Source organism: Thamnophis elegans, chromosome 4 (genome assembly GCF_009769535.1).
Source record: "Thamnophis elegans isolate rThaEle1 chromosome 4, rThaEle1.pri, whole genome shotgun sequence".
Classification (NCBI taxonomy): Eukaryota; Metazoa; Chordata; class Lepidosauria; order Squamata; family Colubridae; genus Thamnophis; species Thamnophis elegans.
Window position 1 is genome coordinate 5,313,348 of NC_045544.1, and position 22,500 is coordinate 5,335,847.

The window sequence follows — 22,500 nt, forward strand, 5'->3', positions numbered from 1 at the left end:
CTCCTGACCAGCAATCAGCAACATGATAAGCAGCAATTAACTCCAAATTAATACTAGACCAATAAACAGCACCCCAACCAAGAAATCACCAACTTAAAGTAAGAATAAACAACAGCCTAATCAAGGAGCTACACAAAGCATTCCTACCAACACCACCAATATGTAAATAGAGAGCAAACTCCACTCTCTCCTAGCATGAATGATGTTACCTAGTTGGGTAATGAAACATCTGCAAGAAAACAACCAAGCTGAGAGATCACCAAGGTCCAGCTGGTGATAGATCTGGAGCTAATGGCATATGTTTTGGAGAGGATGCTTATGCAGAGAATGTATAAAACTCTGTCTTTTAGATGAGATGCATAGTGATATTCCCAGTGGTGCAGAGGTGGGTTCCTACCAGCTCGCACCAGTTCGGTAGAACCGGTTTGTCAAATCTACTGAACCGGTTAGAAGAGGTTCCTCCAGAAAGCAGGCCACACCTACAGAAGAGGTTCCAAAATTTTTTGAAACCCACCACTCACACACAGACACACACACACACAGACAGACAGACAGACTCACACAGAGAGAGAAAGAGAAAGGAAGGAAGAAAGAAAGAAAGAAAGAAAGAAAAGTGAGAGAGAGATGAAAGAAAAAAAGGAAAAAGGGACAGAGAGACAAAAGGAAGGAAAGAGAGAGAGAGAGAGAGAGAGAGAGAGAGAGAGAGAACACATGGCTGGCAAGCCACTCCTACCAGGTCACATGGCCGGCAAGCCACTCCCACAAAGGAGGCCACACCCACAGAGTAGGTTCAAAAAAAAATTGAAACCCACCACTGCAGTGGTGGGATTCAGCCAGTTCGCACCACTTCGGCAGAACCGGTTGTTAACCTTCTGAGCAGTTTGGTGAACTGGTTGTTGGAAGAAATCATTAAGGCAGAGAACGGGTTGTTACATTATTTGAATCCCACCACTGGATATAAGAATGTTCACTTCTGTGTATGGAAATGTATGACCCATATTAAATCATTATTCTAGCCATTGACTATCCACTGCAGGATGAAGGCCTCTTCTGCATGTTTCCAACTAATGTGGTCCCGAGGTTTCTTTTATCAATTCAACCCACAATACTTGTTGATGTCTTTGATCCACCAAAAGTCTCTTTGGTGGATGCTTTTGATCCATTGGGATCCATTCTATGACTACCTTGGTCCACTTGCCTTCAAGTTCTTCTTGCTATGTGACCAGCCCATTTCCATTTCAATTCTTTTACTATCATATAGTTTAATTTGTTCTCTAATCCAAGTGCAGGTGTTTCTATCATGTCTTGTGGCATCAAGCAAACATTTCAGAGATGACTTTTTATAGCAGCTGCAACTCTAATTTGCCCATTCTTCATCCAAAGATCCTTGTTCTTTAACGGGAACCCTTTAGTCTACACTTTCCACGTATAAAAGGCAAACACAATATTCTATAGTTGGCCTCTTGCAGTTGTTTCAGCTGCTATCCTAATATATGTGGATAACTCAGCTCGCCAAAGTTTTTAATTCTCCCCCACTCTGTTCTTCATAACTGCCACTGATTAGTTATCCTGGGCACAAATAGTTTGCAATTCTGGGGAGAAACAAGAAAAGATCTAATCCTGCTGGATTTACAGCTGATATAATAATGCTCTGAAACAGACCAGCCAGGGTACTGCTGGGTTCCAAGAATGCATTGAAGTGCTCAATAATTTTTTTAAGTGAATTCTTATCATTCTCTCTTAGTGAAGCCTACAATATCCAACCTTGCTCAATTCAGCTACATTTGCAATTGATTTTCCATTCTTTCTGTCAAGAAATCTCTTCTCTTGCTTGGAGAGAATGGCAGGAGACGAACTTCCATTCTATTGGTTGGAGGCTTTTCATGAACCCTCACCCAATCACTTTGAAGACAGCATTTCCTGGGCAGCCAATGGAGGTTGTTGAAAAAAACCAAATTGTAGTATGAAGAATGGATAATCTCATGGGGATATAGTTAATCCGATCCTCTTGTTATTGGATGAGCATTTGAGAAGATTATTGTAGGTCTTCTGATTATGAATACGATCACATGGCTCAGGAATCAATAGGTTTGATTTGTTTGAATGAATGGGTGGAATGGAGTGTCCGACTGTCTGACTGATTGTTTAATTATATTTCCAAAACTTCTTGTGTGAAAGGGAAGGTGTTAATTTATAAGATTTTTTAAAAAACAACACAAATAGAATCAAGCTACATTTCTTCTTTTGATCCTTAAAACTATAACCTTCTGTTCCTATATTCCGTGGAATAATTTTTTCCCCTTCAGTTCAATATGTCCAGTTCTTGGAGACTGCCTGAACAAAGCCTTGCATTTTTCTTGGCAAAGTTTTCTAAGGTTGAAGGGAAGTGATTGACCCAAGGTCAATCCAGATGACTTTGTGCCTAGGGCAGCACTAGAAGTCACAGTCTCCTGGTTTCTAGCTTTAGCCGTAATCCCAATTAAATACTTACAAGATTATGATAAATGGACAGTTAACTAGAAATAAGACAAATTTGAATTTTACCCTTTATTGCAATATAGCAATAGCAATAGCAGTTAGACCGATATTCCGCTTCAAAAGGCTTTCAGCCCTCTCTAAGCGGTTTACAGAATCAGCATATCACCCCCACAGTCTGGGTCCTCATTTCACCCACCTTGGAAGGATGGAAGGCTGAGTCAACCTTGAGCCGATGAGATTAGAACCGCTGAACTGCAGATAACAATCAGCTGAAGTGGCCTGCGGTACTGCACCCTAACCACTGCGCCACCTCTGCTCAATATGGAGATTGTCTATGATAAATGGAAATTTCAAAGTAATATATGGAGTGAATATATGGAGTCTACTCTTGCAGTGTCTGCAGGAACAAGGAAGCTACAACAATGTGGACATCAAATTTCAACTATTCCATCTCCACGGAAAACATAATATGTGCACCACATACAGGCAGTCCCCAATTTACAATGGTGTTTGGGCCTTGAAGTCCCATTGTTAAATGATGTGGCCCTAATATAAGCCGAGGCACCTAATTTTACCACAAAAAACTGGAAAAGTTATTGACTCGAGTATAAGCCTAGGGTGGGAAATGCAGCAGCTACCGGTAATGATGTCCCGTGCAGTCGCGGGATGTCCCGCCTCCTATGACACACGGCACAGTGATTCCTATCATTGGATCACTGTACCAGAGGAGGTGGGACATCGCTATGTGGCTGCTTGCCATAACAAGGAGGAGGTGGGACATCGTTGCAGAGTGGCAGGAGGGGGAGGAAGGGGAATCGTAAGACAGCCCTGCATTACATTAGAACGTGAGGAGGGGGGATGGTGCAGTGTGCGCTGCATGGCAAACTGACACAGAGGGAGGGGAAACTCACAGGGGCGCCGGGCCATTCACGAGCGTCACCCAGCGGCATGGCCCCGCCCCTTTTTCTCCTCCATTTCGGGCAAATTTTTCACTGACTTGAGTATAAGCCGAGGCGGCTTTTTTCAGCCCAAAAAGTGGGCTGAAAAACTCGGCTTATACTTGAGTATATACGGTAAGACTGCATCGCTCGGTGATGACAATCTTTACTATCCCTGGTTGCTTAAGGTATTGTGTTCTCATTAATAATGTGCAAAGTTTTCAAGCAACTTGTCTTCTGCCTGCCACCACTGGTGGAACAAGAATAACCTTCATCAAGTCTTTCAAACCACACCATCCACGCCCACGTACAACCTGGGAGGCACTCAGAATTCACCTGTTTTTCTACCCTCTTTGCAAAGTCTGTCATCCTACCCATGAGGTTATCCATCTTGGAATAGTGAGAGACATATTGGGTGTCACTTTGAGTGTCCACCTCGGGTTCAAGGCGTTGGAGTTTAATACACAAAGACTTTTCCATTTCACTTCTCAAATACTTGGGATCTTCTGCTTGGCAAGGCTGGTTGAGCAGTTGCTTGGAGTAACAGAAACCAAGGACTGCTACTACTGCACTCCGCAACAGCACATATTTTGATTACCCACACCCAGATACACAGCTTGGTAGAGCAGGTATTTGGGCACCTGAGGGCAAGTTGGATCTCATCCAGCATTTGTCTCCAGCGATTATGGCAGATTATTGAATATTGCATGACGTTTGTGAAGGTCATGAGAATGTCCTGCTGAAGAATTACTCATATGCTTTGGCATCTGCCATCCCAGGGGCTAGCAGAGAATTAGAATAGGACCTTTGCTCTGAAAAACCCCTAGACTGAGGATGACAACTAGCAGGAGGTAATTGTTATCCTCTCTTGTCTAGCAGATGTCATTCTGAATCATTTCCCGCATCACCAGTAGAGTTATGAAGGGGTCTGGTGTCTCTGGTGCTCTGTTTTTAGAGACCTCCCTGTCCTGGATGCTGAACACATCTCCTGGATTATGTGGACATATTTTGCTCACCCCTTTCACAAATTTGTCCAATGGCCCTGCAAGTTTGTGATTGGTTACTATTCCATTCTCCTTTGTAAGAGTCGTGGTGGCGCAGTGGTTAGAATGTAGTACTGCAGGCTAATTCTGCCCACTGTCAGCAGTTCAATTCTGATCGGCTCAAGACCAACTCAGCCCTCTATCCTTCCGAAGGCGGTAAAAACGAGGACCCAGATTGTTGGGGGCAGTATGCTGACTCTGTAAACCGCTTAGAAAGGAAAGGAGAGCACTGTGAAGCAGTATACAAGTCTAAGTGCTCTTGCTATTGTTGATCAAGGAATGTGAGCAATAGCAATAGCAGTTAGACTTATATACCGCTTCATAGGGCTTTCAGCCCTCTCTAAGCGGTTTACAGAGTCGGCATATCGCCCCCACAGTCTGGGTCCTCATTTTACCCACCTCGGAAGGATGGAAGGCTGAGTCAACCTTGAGCCGCTGAGATTTGAACCGCTGAACTGCAGATAACAGTCAGCTGAAGTGGCCTGCAGTACTGCACCCTAAGCACTGCGCCACCTCTGCTCTTGGAGCATTACAAGACAGAAGGTGAAAGTTAGGGAAGATGTCTCCTGCCCCACTCCCCATCCTCTAGGCCCCAGCTAAGCAGGGAAGGAGAATCAGTTGGTCCAGATAACAGAAGGGCCACACATATGGACTGTATATGAAATACTTCTACTTCCCTCCACCCCTTTTTGTTCCCTTGAAAACTTTTCTTCTTTCACTCACAATCTCTTCCATACTCCTTGGCTGCCTGCCTATAGTCAGAGAAGGGATTGGTGATGAAGGAAATGTTTCTAGAACTGTCCTACAGAAGATGGGGATGCAGGAATTCAGCATCCCTCAAACAGAGATGTTGTCAGGCCTGCAGCGACTCCTTTAAGAATCTTTGGCCTGCCACACTCTCATTAAGGGGGGCGGGATTAGCAAGGGGTAGAATGTGTTGTTTTCAAAATAAAAAATTCCTTTCTAGAAGCTCAAGGTCATCTTTTGTCTCCCAAACCTTTGCACCTGACCGGAAGCAGCTGGGTGTGGATGCCAGCGTGGAAGAAGAAGATTGGACCATGTAGCAATAGCAATAGCAGTTAAACTTATATACCGCTTCATAGGGCTTTCAGCCCTCTCTAAACCATTTACAGAGTCAGCATATCGCCCCCACAGTCTGGGTCCTCATTTCACCCACCTCGGAAAGATGGAAGGCTGAGTCAACCTTGAGCCGGTGAGATTAGAACCGCTGAACTGCAGATAACAGTCAGCTGAAGTGGCCTGCAGTACTGCACCCTAACCACTGCGCCACCTCGGCTCTATGTGATGGACTGTGGGTGTAGGGACAAGATCATGGACTTTTAACTGGGTGGGATTCTGACGCAACTTCCAGAATTGGGATTCCATAGCACGATGCCAACATGCCTGCCTTATTAAATTGGAACTTTAAGCATAGCTTTGCCTTTGACTCTGATTTAATTCTGCATGATATTTGGAACACTGACAGATGTTTGACCCCACACCTATTCCTGGATTTTGTGTCCTGCCAAAATCACCGCAGATAAAACTGGCAGGTCCTCAGTTGAACCGTTGGCATCATTACGAAGAGAGGCTTTGTGGGAATGCATCCAAAGGAGTCCCCCGCACTGGCACCAAAGCAGAGAATCCCGCAAGGCGTGTATGTTATCTGTTAGAAGAAGCAGGGATTAATTTCCCCTGATTGCTATCAGTGCTCTGTAGACCTGATCTGGTTTAACTGCTGCCATCAACTGTGCAATTATGGCTTCATGTTGCTCTTTTTATTTATGTAAACAAATGTTGGAAACTCTTAACTACTGAGAATAAAAAGATGAGAAATGTGCCATTTTGATCAGACTTACAATGTTCATAGCAAACTGGTCCAAAATATGCATATGTTGCTGAACGAAATTGCAGTCGGAGCCATCTGTATGTAGTGTTGCCAGGATGGGGGAAGATTATAGATAGCAAGGAAGCAGATGTTGCCAAAACTTGGCTAGCATCAAGACATAATTGACTTGTGGTGGTTAGAATACAATATTGCAGGCTACTTCTGTTGACTACAAGGGGTTTAATCCAGTGGTGAAATTCATTTTTTTTAACCCACCGGTTCTGTGGGCGTGGCTTGGTGGGCATGGCAGAGGAAGGATACTGCAAAATACTCATTCCCACTCCACTCCAGGGGAAGGATATTGCAAAAGCTCCATTCCCACCCTACTCCAGGGAAAGGATACTGCAAAATTCCCACCCCACTCCAGGGGAAGGATAGTGCAAAATCCCCATTCCCACCCCACTCCTGGGGAAGGATAGTGCAAAAACTGAATTCCCACCCCACTCCAGGGGAAGGATATTGCAAAATCCCCATTCCCACCCCACTCCAGGGGAAGGATATTGAAAAAGCTCCATTCACACTCCTGGGGAAGGATAGTGCAAAATCCCCATTCCCACCCCACTCCAGGGGAAGGATATTGAAAAAGCTCCATTCACACTCCAGGGGAAGGATATTGCAAACTCCCCATTCCCACCCCACTCCAGGGGAAGGATATTGCAAAATCCTCATTCCCACCCCACTCCAGGGGAAGGATATTGCAAAAGTCCATTCCCACTCCTGGGGAAGGATATTGCAAACTCTCCATTCCCATCGCACTCCAGGGGAAGGATACTGCAAAATCCCCATTCCCACCACACTCCAGTGGAAGGATATTGCAAAAACTGAATTCCCACCCCACTCCAGGGGAAGGATATTGCAAACTCCCCATTCCCACCCCACTCCAGGGGAAGGATATTGCAAAAGTCCATTCCCACTCCCGGGGAAGGATATTGCAAACTCCCCATTCCCACCCCACTCCAGGGGAAGGATATTGCAAAATCCTCATTCCCACCCCATTCCAGGGGTTGATTAATTGTTCTGACTGTCAGGAAATTTCTCCTTAGTTCGAAGTTGCTTCTCTCCTTGGTTAGTTTCCACCCATTGCTTCTTGTCCTGCCCTCAGGTGCTTTAGAGAATAGCTTGACTCCCTCTTCTTTGGGGCAACCCCTGAGATATTGGAAGACTGCTATCATGTCTCCCCTGGTCCTTCTTTTCATTCAACTAGACATTCCCAGTTCCTGCAACCGTTCTTCATATGTTTTAGTCTCCAGTCTCCTAAGTTAGGATATACCACTTTATGTGTACATTGGGACAAAATCCCTTAGAAAACCAGAAGTGTTCTATGCTTGAAACCTTTTCTTTATAGGAAAACTGTTCTATATACACTGGGGATCTAGTTCCATTGCCAAGTATTGACTGACACACACTGGTAGAAGGAATTCACTGCACTCATTTCACATGATAAAAATTCTGTTTTTTAAAATTGATTGATAGATTGGATTTATTCTGCATGGTTTTAGATTTATTCTGATTTATTCCACCCTTCCAGCAAGAGATTCCAAAGTTTGTCTGGGGAATTCTATTGCAGTTGTTTTCTGTTTGCCAAAAAGCAGAATACAAATTGGGAAGTAAAGCATTCTTTCATAGCAGCTCATCAGTGGTGGGATTTAGCCAGTTCGCACCTATTTGGGAGAATCAATTGGTAACTTTCTAAGCAGTTCAGAGAACCGGTTGTTGGAAGAAATCTTCCCACTTTACAGGGCTAATCCTATAAGGAAGGCAGGAAGGAAACATTCTGGTGTTGTTTCTAGCCTAATCTTTATTGCCCTGCTTACAGAAACTGCCTCTCCAATTAACCCTTATTACCATTGTAACAACTAAGGCGAAGTGCCCATCGACCTGAGCGACATTGACTTGGCCACACCCACATGATCACATGACCACCGAGCCCCACCTACCCAGCTGGTCATTAGGGCAGAGAACTGGTTGGTAAATTATTCGAATCCCACCACTGCAGCTCATCCAATAAATGCCCCGGGGACATTCTTGAAATGATAATAACGAGATTGTTATTGGAATCATAATATTATTAGTTTTTTATTCCACCTTTGTTACTTTATAGATAACTCAAGGCAGTGAACGCTCCTTCCTCTTCCGGTTTTCCTTAGAACAAACGCGTGAAGAAAGTTGGGCTGAGCAAGAGTGACTGGCCCAAAGTTAACCAGCTGGCTTTCATGGCTAAGGTGGAACTCAAACTCACAGTCTCCTGGTAGCCTGGCACCTTAATTATTATACCAGACTGACTTTCTGTCCTAAGTAGATGACTATAGAGTTTCTCAATCGTCCAGGTCATAGTTGTTTCAACTGGACTGTTTTTTCCTTGATTTGCCTCCCCCCTACCAGTGGTGGGATTCAAATAATTTAACAACTGGTTCTCTGCCCTAATGAACGGCTGGGTGGGCGTGGCTCAGTGGTCACGTGACTGGGTGGGCGTGGCCAACTCAACGTCACTCACGTCAATGAGCACTTCGCCTTAGCAGTTACAATGTAATAAGGGTTACTGGGAGAGGCAGTTTCTGTAAGCAGGGCAATAGAGATTAGGCTAGAAATAAAACCAGAATGTTTCCTTCCTGCCTTCCTTACAGGAATTATCCCTGTAAAGTGGAAAGAAACAAAAGGAGATTTTTATCAAAAACTGGTTCTCCAAACTGCTTAAAAAGTTAACAATCGGTTCTCCCAAATAGGTGAGAAGTGGCTGAATCCCACAACTGCCCCCTACCCATCACAACTGGGGAAGAATTACTCCCTCTCTCTCTCTTTCTCTCTGTCTCTCTCTCTGTGTCCCTTTGTGTGTGTGTCTATCTCTCTGTCTCTGTCTCTGTCTCTCTCTCTCTCTCTCTCTCTCTCTGTTCCTCTCTGTCCCTCTCTGTGTCTGTCTGTCTGTCTGTCTGTCTCTCTTTCTCACTCTCTCCTCTTTCCCCCCCCCCAATCAATCTTTGGGCCATCTTTGTCTATTACACAATTTTGTCCTATAATTGGATTGCCCTGAACTATGTAGGAGAGGTTAATCAGTTGAGTTTACAAGTAGGAGGAAGAAATAGCTTGGCCAGTCAATATTGGAGGACAGTGACAAACGGCAACCCTTGTTGAAAATTATGTGTATTCCTCACCAATCCTCCTTCCCTAGTTTGGTCTGTCTGTCTGTCTGTCTCCCAATGCCTTTTTCCCCCAGGCTGATGTCTTTGCAAAATCAGTTTGTGTTGCAGTGTGGAAAAATCATCACATGAGGACTGTGACCAATTACTTCATCGTCAACCTCTCTTTGGCTGATGTCCTGGTCACCCTCACTTGCCTTCCTGCAACACTAGTGGTGGATATCACCGAGACGTGGTTCCTTGGCAACAGCCTCTGCAAGGTGATCCCTTATTTGCAGGTATTGTTTGCCAGGGCTGTGGTGAGCATTGAAAAAACAAGTTAAGTTGGGGGGGTTCAATGCTACTGAACCTATAATTCAGAAGCTAGTTTGTGATTAACATATTGTTTCACGGCCAAAAGAAAAAGGATTACTCTGAAAATTAGACTGAGAGAGGCTTAATTATTTCATGGTTAGATTTATGCCATTTGTAATTGTAGATTTGCTATGACATCTAAATAAAGAAGAATTTGAATTTGAATTTAATACCAAAGCGTAAAACTCTACATAGAATAAGCAAAGCAGGAAGCAAATTGCACTCCGAAACAATCTGGTAGAATGCTTGGAAAGAAGTGAAATGTACTATAGTGAAGACATTGTGTGAAAGACAAGGCAATGCCCTGAGTCCAGGTATCCACGGAATAATTTTATGGAAAGAAGTAGGCAAAACAGTGGCATGAAGGAGTGATCTCATCGCCTCTACCAGTGGTGGGTTTCAAATATTTTTAGAACCTCTTCTGGCCTGCTTTGTGGGGGTGGCTTGCCGGCTACATGTGATTGGGTGGGAGTGGCTTGCCAGCCATGTGACCGAGTGGGAGTGGCTTGGCAGTCGTGCGACCGGGTGGGCATGGCCAACTTGTAAAATGTGGTGAAACTCACTTAACAATGCTCTTGCTTAGCAACCAAAATGTTGGCTCAGAAACTCTGGCATTTGAAGCACGCAAGTCTTAAAGCTGTCAAGATACAAGACTCTTGCACCACTAACACTTTAGGGAAAAAAGAACCAGGGGTGTTCAAACTTGACAGCTTTAAGACTTGTGGACTTCAACTCCCAGAATTCCTCCTCTCGCTCTTCATCATGAGTCTGGTGGCAGCTCCAACGGCTCCTGCTGGGCCACAAAAGGGATTATTACGTGCCTGATTTTCTTTTGTGCTGTGAAAAACTCCTCGCCTATCAGGGAAAGAAATATTAGTCTATCTTTCTTATGATATACCATGTTTCCCCCAAAATAAGACAGGGTTTTATTTTCTTTAAACCCCCAAAATAAGCACTCGGCCTTATTTTCGGGGAGGTCTTATTATTTCTGAGATGCAGGAGGCAGTGAGCGTGGTCACCTCATGGCTGCTGCTGTGTTGCAATATTTTCAGAGGAGGTCTTATTTTAGTGCATGCACCCAAAAGCCCAATTGGGCTTATTAGCAGGGGAGGTCTTATTTTTGGGAAAAGAGGGTTGTGTTTTTTGTCTGCTTTTTTTAAAAAGGAAATTAGATCTTCTCAGTCTTTATTAGCAATGCAAAGCCATAATATAGCCCAGGGGTGTCAAACTTGTGGCCTGGGGGCCAGAGGCATCATGCGCTAGCCACGACCACCCCCATTTTAGAAAAAAGGAGGGAAAGTCGCAATACATCACGTGATGACAACTTGATAATGTGAGTTTGACACTCCTGATATAGCCCAATTGAATCCTGATTTCCCAGAAATAGGACTAGGGTTAAAGAGGCTACTGGCAATTAAACTTTTCTGATTATAACCATCGTGGGAAAGACTATTTCCGAGCCGAGGTGGCACAGTGGTTAAATGCAGCACTGCAGGCTACTTCAGCTGACTGCAGTTCTGCAGTTCAGCTGTTCAAATCTCACCGGCTCAAGGTTAACTCAGCCTTCCATCCTTCCGAGGTGGGTAAAATGAGGACCCGGATTGTTGTTGGGGGCAATATGCTGACTCTGTAAACCGCTTAGAGAGGGCTGAAAGCCCTATGAAGCGGTATATAAGTCTAACTGCTATTGCTATTGCTATTTATCTGATTTTGCTTCTAATGTATATCATTTCCTGCTCTTTCTCTTCTTCCCTTTGTAGACCGTGTCAGTCTCTGTTTCTGTACTGACCCTTAGCTGCATCGCACTGGATCGATGGTATGCAATTTGTCACCCGCTGATGTTCAAAAGCACAGCCAAGAGGGCCAGGAGCAGCATCCTTGTTATCTGGATGGTGTCCTGCCTTATCATGATCCCCCAGGCGATTGTTATGGAGTGCAGCAGCATGTTTCCCGGATTAGCTAACAAAACCATCTTGTTCACTGTCTGCGATGAGCGTTGGGGTGGTGAGTGCTGGTGGGCTCGAGCGTGGGATGTGCAAGGCTCACTGTGTCAGGAGAGAGAAAGATAAAGATGGCTGGTTGTTATCAAGTCTGCCACCGAAGACTAATTAGACTTTGTTGATTGGGCAGATTTTTTTTGATATGTAACCTTCCGTGCTAAGGGGTGCCTTTCTTTGACTTTAATCTCTAAAGTATTAATTACAATATATCAGCTGCGTCACTACTGTAATTCAGTCATGTTCTGCCTTTCAAGAGAAGAGATGTTGATCACCTGATGTGTAGCAATGTGTAGAAGAGCTTTGGTTTACGTGGCCATGGGTACCTGGGTAGCTAACAGGTTTCCTGAAGTTCAGAAATCAGGATTAATTGGGGTCCCAAGACCCCTTTTATAAGGGCCACCGTGTCTCCTTGTGCCTATTGCTGAAGACTCAGAGCCATTTCTGACATTTCGTCTTGACCAATGATTGAACATTGTAGCATGAAATAGTTTAAGCATATAGAATCCCTCAACTTCCCTACCAAACCCAATCCTGTCAATGGTTTGATTTAGTGCCATAGTACTAAATCTGTACTCAACAAAAATGATTGTGCCCTTTGCTTTACAAAATTGTAATCCCTCCCTCCCTCCCTCCCTCCCTCCCTCCCTTACTTCCTTCTTCTCTCTCTTCTAACCATTATTGTTGCAAAATCTGGAACAACAACTAAGACCAGAGCTTCATTTCTAAAGGACTTCCAAGATTTCCTCCTTTGCTTTACAAAATTGTCTGCCACTTTAGGGCAAGATCAAGATTAGTCCTTCTGTATGTCCTCCAGACTGAATTATTGGATTACAGACTAACAATGTTAGGAAGAATCCATTCCTCCTTCCTTCCTTCCTTCCTTCCTTCCTTCCTTCCTTCCTTCCTTCCTTCCTTCTTTATTTCCTTCCTTCCTTCCCTTCCTCCCTCCCTCCCATACTTCCTTCTCTCTCCATCAAGGAAAACTTAATAACAGAATGGAAAGTGAAGTCTCTGGGCAAAGACGACTAGGTAATGCTGGAATTATTGATATTAAGGGAATATTAATTTGAATATAATAAAGGCATACCTGGGACTTCAAGCAAGTAGATTTTAATAAACAAGCAGGGATAGCATTAGCACTAACATCTTTTGGAACATTATTGTTCCAAAATCTAGAACAACTAAGTCCTTAGGAAGAATCCATTCCTCCTTCCTCCTTCCTTTCTTCCTTCCTTCCTTCCTTCCTTCCTTCCTTCCTTCCTTCCTTCCTCCCTCCCTCCCTCCCTCCCTCCCTTACTTCCTTCTTCTCTCTCCTAACCATTATTGTTGCAAAATCTGGAATAAGAATTAAGACCAGAGCTTCATTTCTAAAGGACTTCCAAGATTTCCTCCTTTGCTTTACAAAATTGCCTGCCACTTTAGATCAAGATTAGTCCTTCTGTATGTCCTCCAGACTGAATTATTGGATTACAGACTAACAATGTTAGGAAGAATCCATTCTCCTTCCTTCCTTCCTTCCTTCCTTCCTTCCTTCCTTCCTTCCTTCCTTCCTTCCTGCCTGCCTGCCTGCCTGCCTGCCTGCCTGCCTGCCTGCCTGCCTGCCTGCCTGCCTGCCTGCCTGCCTTCCTTCCTTCCTTCCTTCCTTCCTTCCTTCCTTCCTTCCTTCTTTCTTTCTTTCTTTCTTTCCTTCCTTCCTTCCTTCCTTCCCTCCTTCCCATACTTCCTTCTCTCTCCTAACCATTATTGTCGCAAAATCTGGAACACCAACTAAGACCACAGCTTCATTTCTAAAGGACTTCCAAGATTTCCTCCCCTACCGGGCCTTCTTTAAATCCCTGACGTTGCACATAGGAAACTTTAATAAAGGTCTAACAGCAATTCAGCAGCTCTGCTTCATTTCAAAGGCTCATCCAACGGTTCCCGTGACCTTCTGGAAATGCCGAGTTTTGGTAAGCGAAAAGTACGTGCTGAGCTCATTTCCCTGGCCAATTATAGAACCTAAGAAGGACTTTAAAGGCAATCATCACCAGGACTTATTTAAAATAATTATAAAGTGCCCCTCCCTCGCTTCAGGAGGGATGTGGAATTTAACATGTCCACATACTAACACATAATGATATAAAACACATAAATTAAAACGTTACATTATAAGAAAGTGTTGTACTCAATCCAGCTCTTCAGAGACCAGGAGAACATAAGGATTTTTCAAAATACCTTATAAATATTTTACCCGAACAACGAATAAGGTTTTACTCTTCCATATTGTATGATATTAAGTCCCATTTATGTTCACCTGAAGCAGCTTTTGCAGCATCAAATGAGGTATTATTTATGGACTGTTTTATTTCTTTTGCAGCTGAATTTTTCCCCAAAATGTATCATACCTGTTTCTTCCTGATAACCTATCTGGCTCCATTGTGTCTTATGGTGCTAGCCTACTTACAGATATTTCAAAAGCTGTGGTGTCAGCAGGTGAGTCCTTTCACGACAGAATCCATCTTTCGGATTTACGCCATCTAAACCTTTTAACCTCAAAAGAATTGTGTAATTGATTGACAGGTATAGTGATACAGATGGAAATAAATTATCTTTGGCAAGGCAATATTTGCACCACCTAAACGTATGATACAATCTAGTAAAATAAATAATTCCGTGGCCCTAAGCAAGAGTTTATAAATTAAAATACCGAGATGTTGTACATCCTGCTAGGAATATTTATTTCCCCCCTGGATTTCCGTATTTCTTAAATTATATCTGAAGGAATAATTAAAGAAACCTTAACTTAAAATAAAGTTCTGATAATATTTCCTAAGCAAATTTCCACTGTGCTGAATGCATTTACTTTTTTAATATAATGTTAAACAAGGGCCATTGCTACTTTCATTCATGGAAAATACATTGTTTAATTTTTATATGTAATCACTGAAATGAACATGCACTTATTCGTTTGTTTGCTTGCTTGTTTAAAACATTGATGTAGCTGCCCATCTTCCAACTCTGGGCAGCTCCTAATTATGTTAAAAGAACTAAAAACATCTTTACTATTAGTTATTCTAATACACTCAGTGACTCGAGATAGCAGATATATCATATTTAACGGTTAGAAAAATTAACAACCATTATGTGTTTACCCCCCATACAGGGGGTCAGAGCACATCATCAAGAAAATCAATTGTAGTGGTACAGTGGTGGGTTTCAAAAAAAATTCGAACCTACTCTGTTGGGTGTGGCCTCTTTTGTGGGAGTGGCTTGGCGGCCATGTAACCTGGTGGGAGTGGCTTGGCGGCCATGCGTTCTCTCTCTCTCTCTCTCTCTCTCTCTCTCTCTCTCTCTCCTTCCTTTTGTCTCTCTGTCCCTTTTTCCTTTTTTCTTTCATCTCTCTCTCACTTTTTCTTTCTTTTTTCTTTTTTTCTTTCTTTCTTCCTTTCTTTTTCTTTCTCTCTCTCTCTCTGTGAGTCTGTGTGTGTGTGTGCGTGTCAGTGGTGGGTTTCAAAAATTTTTGGAACCTCTTCTGTAGGTGTGGCCTGTTTTCTGGTGGAACCTCTTCTAACCGGTTCGGTAGATTTGACGAACCAGTTCTACCGAAGCTAGGTGGTGTCGGCTGGCTTGTGACTCACTATGTTGTTCCTTATGGGAAATATTTGTTTGACACCCATCACTCCTCCTGGAATCAATTAACATGGAGTAGTGAGGTACCACTGTATTTAACAAGTAATCCTTATAGTTGTCAACCTTCTGTTCAACAACAACAACAACAATTTATTATTACAGTCTAGACCAGGGACCAGAACAAATAAAAGCACTCAGTATATATACACTTAAAACTTCTAGTATAAAATAATAAATAACAACTAAAATCTACAGTAAAATCCAGTGTCAATTATACATGGTCTGACTATACGATCCCTAAACTGTGTGGCCCCGTTATAAATTCAATACTAAAAGAGAAATGACTAGGCAGTGCAAAGGGTTTGCCACAAGCGACTAAGACCTGGCTGTTCCGGCAGGCCTGGGGCTGTTGATTTATCCAGCCCCATCCTAAGTTATGAATGTTGTGGTATTTTAGCAAAGCAACAGCAATAGCAGTTAGGCTTATATACCGCTTCATAGGGCTTTCAGTCCTCTCTAAGCGGTTTACAGAGTCAGCATATTGCCCCCAACAACAATCCGGGTCCTCATTTTACCCACCTCGGAAGGATGGAAGGCTGAGTCAACCTTGAGCCGGTGAGATTTGAACAGCCGAACTGCAGAACTGTTCAGTCAGCTGAAGTAGCCTGCAGTGCTGCATTTAACCACTGCACCACCTCGGCTCTATTAATGTTGTCTTTAATTTTTGTATCCCCCTTCCCTTTTTATCTGTAAGCCGCCCTGAGTCTCTTGAGAGTGGGCGGCATACAAACCCAATGTTTGAATGAATTGTTATATAACATCGCTATGGTGGAGAAGACGCGTGTTCATGATGAATCCCCAGTGCTTCTGCGCAGAATCTGGCCACCTGTGCTGTAGTGATGGACTCTTTATCCTTAAGCAGCCACTGGAGATAGGTAGTCTTGGAAAGGCCAGGATACCTTCTGTTTCTAATGCATGAACAGAAAATGCTTTCTACCTTTTTAGCACCTGCTAGATGTCTTCAGAATAGACTGGAGACTTTTTTTGGCTTGTTTATAATATATGCCCTCCCTCCAAAAAAAAACCCCTTCTCTTCTTCATTTTGATTTTTGACCCATTCATACAGTACAAGTGTTTTACAAATGTGATATATCACGACAGAGAGAGAAAAAAAAAACGAAGAGAAAACTAGGGTAAATAAAAATAACAAAAGGAAAAAAGAAACACTAAAGCTTCAGTCCAATGTTTGACCCTGTCATTAGCCGTCGAGCACATGGAATAATAATGATCAGTTTCGCCATTACAATTGTCATCAGCCAATTTCTAGAGAGAGAAAGAGAGAGAACAAGCATATCTTGTTTTAAATCTGAGATTATTCTACCTTTCCTATATAGAAGACCAATTTTTTTTTTATGTTTCCCGTGTTAAATCCATCGCTCTTCCCACAGAGGTAAATTCCAAATTTGTGGTATGTTATTCTAATGTGTATCCGCATCCTATAATAAACTTTATACCTTTACCGTATCATAAACTTTATCCTATAACAGTGATGGTTAACCTTTTTGGCATCAAGTGTCGAAACCAGATGTGCACACACACATACGCGCCAGAGCACCGGAACTCAGAAGAGAGCAACTGACTGGTGCACATGCACATGGCATCCAGCTGTTTCTCTGGGTTTCATTGCATGCGTGCGTGCCGGCCGGCCAGCTGGTCCGGTGTGCATACGCACCAGGCACTGCTTTTTTCCAGGTTCCAGCATGTGTGTTAGGTAAGCTCCCTGTTGGGAGAGCGAGTACATTCAGTGAAGCATTGTGAGAGTTGTGTTGGAGAACACACAAACCAGCATTACAGAGACACTGCAGTTTAAATAGGCTTTTACTTTTGTGGAAATAGAGGTATCAGAGTCCATCAAACAGTCCAAGTCATACACGGATAAGACAGTCAGTCATCAATGCCTTTCAGTTAAGGGATAATCCAAATAAAACAGTCCATAATCATATAATCAGTTCAGTACACAAAGTTTGCTAACAGTTGCAAAACTTACAATAGCTCACGGCACTTTGAAACAGCCAGCTTCCAAAACACTCAGATCAGATCAGCCCAGCATCTAACGAAGAGAGAGTTAACAGTCATTCTGGCTCCCTCTTATGGCCAATTGAGGAAACAGTAACCAATCACATTTTACAGTATGATTTAAAGAAACAGGTATAGCATTGCTATATGATTTATATATTGCCAACCCAACCGTTAGATTGTATTCCTAACAATGCGCATGCACATCGGCCAGCTGGTGTTCGTTCGAAGACCAGCTGGCTGGTGCGTATGCGTGCAATGGAACCTGGAAGAGAGCAGGTGGCTGGTCCATGTGCCCACAGAGAGGGCTCTGTGTGCCAACTCTGGCACAAATGCCATAAGTTCGCCATCACAGCCCTATGATAAACTTTATAACTATTGTGGAAAGACCGATCCTAACAAAAAGGGTTTAGATTTAAACAACGTTGTTTCCCGAAGGACACCTTCCATCTTCATCATAGGAAGATGATCATACTGAAGACGATCACATTCTCGGCGATCATGTAGCGATGCTCGTGAGGGGAAATGGATCTACTTTGCAAGTTTCACTGAGTAATCAAGTGCAAAATGTCCCTCGGCTCAAATGGCAACCATTAAGATTCCGCTTATTGTGTGCTGTCAGATTCCAGGAACGTCATCCATAGTTCAGAGGAGATGGAGGCCACTGCAGTCCACGGCACAGGCGCGGGAACCTGGGCCAGCAGTACACTTGACGATTAGTGTGGTGGCAGCTGAAGTCAAGCAGATCAAAACCAGGAGGAAAACAGCCCGGATGCTGATGGTGGTGCTCTTGGTTTTTGCCCTCTGCTATCTCCCCATTAGCATTCTCAACATCTTGAAAAGGTACTTCCATGCACAAAGTCTGGAGGGGTTAAAAATAAAAAGCTTGGGTATTGGGCATCAGTCTGGGGCAGTGGTGGGATTCAGCCAGTTCGTACCAGTTCAGGAGAACCGGTTGTAAAACTTTACGAGCAGTTTGGTGAACTGGTTGTTGGAAGAAATCATTAGGGCAGAGAAGCGGTTGTTAAATTATTTGTATCCCACCACTGGCCTGGGGTGTGAAGAAAATACATTCAACAACAATTGTGTGGCAATGATTTTTATTGAGAGCCTGCTATGTTTACAGGTAGCCATTGATTTAGGATCACAATTAGAACTGGAACTTCCATTGCTAAGTGAGGCAGTTGTTAAGTGAGTCCCACCCAGTTTTACAATCTTTTTTATTAGTAGTATTAGTTGTTTCTAATCCAGTTTGTAGAGATTCTCCATCATCCAGGTCATGGTGCTTTTTCAGGAGGCAACTGGGCTTTCGTGTTTTTTTGTTTTGAAGATGTTTCGCTTCTCATCCAAGAAGCTTCTTCTGCTCTGATACAATACTGGGGAATAGAAGGATTTCTACTCCTTGCAGACAGCTGGTAATCCTCACCCTTTTAGAGGGTCGTTGAAGTACTTGGAGGTTTATCTGTGTCCTCAGGGTCACCTGAGTAGTGTTCCTGGTTCCTGTAGTCCACAATTTTTTCTCTGAATTATATTTTTTAAATCCAGTCCTTATTTATACAAATAACTCAAAACCGCTGATATATCCAACACACTGTTGCTGTTGTTGTTCAGCAAACTATGTAATCCTTAAGCAAATCATGCAGTCATTAAACAAATCTCTCTTCTCCCACTGACTTTGCTTGTCAGAAGCTGGGAATGGAGATCCAAGGATGCCAGAATGCTAAAAGCCCTCATAAATACATGCCAGTTGCTAAGCACTCAAATTTTTCATCAGGACCAGGAGAGGTCTCTATTTTCAGCACCGTTGTAACTTTGAATGGTCATTCAATGAATGAATGTAAGTTGAAGACAGTGGTGAAATTCAACATTTTTCACTACTAGTTCTGTGGGGGTGGTTTGGTGGGGGTGGCAGGGCAGTGGTGGGATTCAGCCAGTTCGCACCTATCCGGGAGAACCGGTTGGTAACATTCTAAGTACTTCAGAGAACCGGTTGTTGGAGGAAATCTCCTTTTGTTTTTTCCCCACTTTACAGGGCTAATCCTGTAAGGAAGGCAGGAAGGAAACATTCTAGTGTTGTTTCTAGCTTAATCTTTATTGCCCTGCTTACAGAAACTGCCTCTCTGGTTAACCCTTATGACATTGTAACAGCTAAGGCGAAGCGCCCATCGACCTGAGTGACCTTGAGTTGGCCACGCCCACCCAGTCACATGACCACCGAGCCCCAGATGGTCATTAGGGCAGAGAACAGGTTGTTAAATTATTTGAATCCCACTACTGTGGTAGGGGAAGGATACTGCAAAATCCCCATTCCCTCCCCACTCTGGGGCCAGCCAGAGGTGGTGTTTGCCGATTCTCCAAACTACTCAAAATGTCTGTTGCCGGTTCTCCAGAACCTGTCAAAACCTGCTGAATTTCACCCCTGGTTGAAGATGATCTGTAATTTTCTTTCCCACACAAGCATTAGGGTAGGATATAATTTTCATAGGTGCTAATAGGATTTATTTTCATATAAGGTTCATTGCAGGTTATTTCAAGAAATATTTGTCCTCTTCTCTCCCCCTGTGATTTTTCATTAATAGACTGGTTTTAAAGTTTTAAAATACATTAATAATAAAAATGTGTTTCTAAATGTTATAAGTGCGTCAGTGGTGGGCTTCAAAAATTGTTCGAACCTACTCTGTGGGTGTGGCCTCCTTTGTGGGAGTGGCTTGCTGCCCATGTGACCGGATATGAAGATGCTGACGACACTTGTCAGAACCACCTTAAATTACCTCACACACAGCACTGGCATGCATAAGAATATGATGTAAACTTGTTTTTTAAAAGGCATATTTGGTTTGCATTAAAACAACTTCAACACACGCAATGTTCTGATTGCACCACAAACGCAGTAGTCATCCTTACCTTCCACAGAGGCACTGAGTTTTATAAATATGAGCATGATAGTGTAGAATAATCATATCCAAGGACCAGTGGTGGGTTTCAAAAAAATTTTGGAACCTCTTCTGTAGGTGTGGCCTGCTTTCCGGGTCCACTGGTGGAACCTCTTCTAACCGGTTCGGTAGATTTGACGAACCGGTTCTACCGAATAGATGCGAACTGGTAGGAACCCACCTCTGAAGTGCGTTCTGAAAGAGGTAACATTGGAAGCAATGCAGGAAAAAGCAGTCAAAAGGTTGCAGGAGACACTTACTGACACTAGAGGGCCCATCATCAGCCTATGGACTCATGTGAAGAAGCTTGGGCAAATAGAAAGTATTGCTATACAAGGGGGGAGGGAATCATATTGTTCCAATGAAGAGCCGAATTTTGAGAACAATATAATCAAGAAGATCTCATACTGCTGAAAATTATCAGCACTATTCTTGAGGAAGTCACCCTTAGTCAGAGCTGGTCAGCAGAAGTTAACTAGTAGATCATTTCTACAGGCATCAAGGCCAACAAGGAACATAAATCATTTTTCTTATAGTCCTCCAGATATGTCAGAATCCATCTCCTTCATTTCCTGTCAGCAGTCTGGGTAGGAGTGAGGGGAGCTGCGGTTCAATACATCTGGAAGGCTCTGAATTGGAGAACGTCGGCATCTTAAGGCTTTCGGTTCTTCCAGATTATGGTTTGGATTAGGTTTGCTCGTTAATACTAATCCTTCCCAGGAATGTTACTGTTTGCATTTAATGCACAATGTTTCATCAAGATTGTTGACCTCCAAGACTCAACACTGTCAAAATAATTCAAATCAAATTGCAGGTTAGAAAAGTATGCATATTGAATGCCACATCTCTACTGAATGGGGTGGTGACTTTATAATGGGATGCACTGATGAAAAAAAATGTTTCTGGTTTACATTTAGAACATAGAATGATGTTGGAAGGAACCTTGGAGGTCCTCTAGTCCATCCTCTCTGCCCATTCCAGACAAAATGCCTGTTCAGTCTCATTTGTAGATTTGGAATGTACACAATCTAGCAAAAAGTTGTACACTATAATACTTATTGTTATGAAAGGGGATCGCATCAGGGACATTGAAATAATTCTTAGCCTGGAGAACCCTTTCCTAGTTCACTGATTTCTGCAGAAAATCCTCTTTTTTTTTAAAAGATAAATGTCATACCTCTTATGGCAGAGAATCCTGGAAAAGGACCTTCTGTACTGTATATAATTTTTTTAAAAGATTTTTATTAACAAACATGTAAAATACACACAGACAAAATTTAGACGTATCCAAATGAAATACAATAGAAGGGGAAATAGTATAAGGTGAGCGGTATCGATTGATAATTGCTATTATAAAGAACAGGAAGTTCCTGTTCATATTGTACTGTATAAATGTGGGGTACGTCTAAATTTTGTACTGTATATAATTTTAAAGGCCCGGCTGGCTTGGGAGAGACCTAGTCTTAACAATTATGAGAAATGTTATGAGTAGTTCCCACTCAGATATTCACAAAAATGCCAATTAGGAGTCGGTGGACAGCATAAATCCAATCATATCTGTACATTTAGAAGTTGATCGTTATAGCGTTTGTCTAGAATCTATACATTTACCTCTGCTGGAAAATTCAGATATGTATACATTTCCCCATTCAGCTTAAGATGGGTGAACTAGTGAAGTGGTACTGCTTTATCAACATCCCTTTGTATGCTATTTCTATGTTCCTGTTTTGCCTTTATAGCATTTTTCATAATTTTGAACGTTTTAATGATTAATGATGACAATGCATTTAGGTATTTATTGATTATATTAACACTTGAGAGACCGCCTGCTGCCAATTACCTCCCACAGACCCATTAGATCTCACAGGGTTGGCCTCCTCCGGGTGCCATCTACCAGCCAATGCCACCTGGCTATTACCCGGGGGAGGGCCTTCTCTGTGGCAGCTCCGGCCCTTTGGAATGAACTCCCCGCAGGGATTCGGACCCTCACCTCTCTCCAGGCCTTCCGAAAAGCCGTCAAAACCTGGCTTTGACGGCAGGCCTGGGG

General features: G+C 43.0%; 1 protein-coding gene across 1 annotated transcript in view; it reads left to right on the top strand.

The window, feature by feature from the left end:
• Nucleotides 1-22,500, top strand: part of HCRTR2 (hypocretin receptor 2) — a 40,603-nt gene that overhangs the window by 12,931 nt on the left and 5,172 nt on the right. Inside the window, exons 2-5 of the mRNA XM_032215156.1 lie at nt 9,581-9,759; nt 11,596-11,839; nt 14,192-14,307; nt 18,143-18,363. Of these exons, the coding sequence (XP_032071047.1) occupies nt 9,581-9,759; nt 11,596-11,839; nt 14,192-14,307; nt 18,143-18,363 (760 nt within the window). The remainder of the gene's footprint in view (nt 1-9,580; nt 9,760-11,595; nt 11,840-14,191; nt 14,308-18,142; nt 18,364-22,500) is intronic.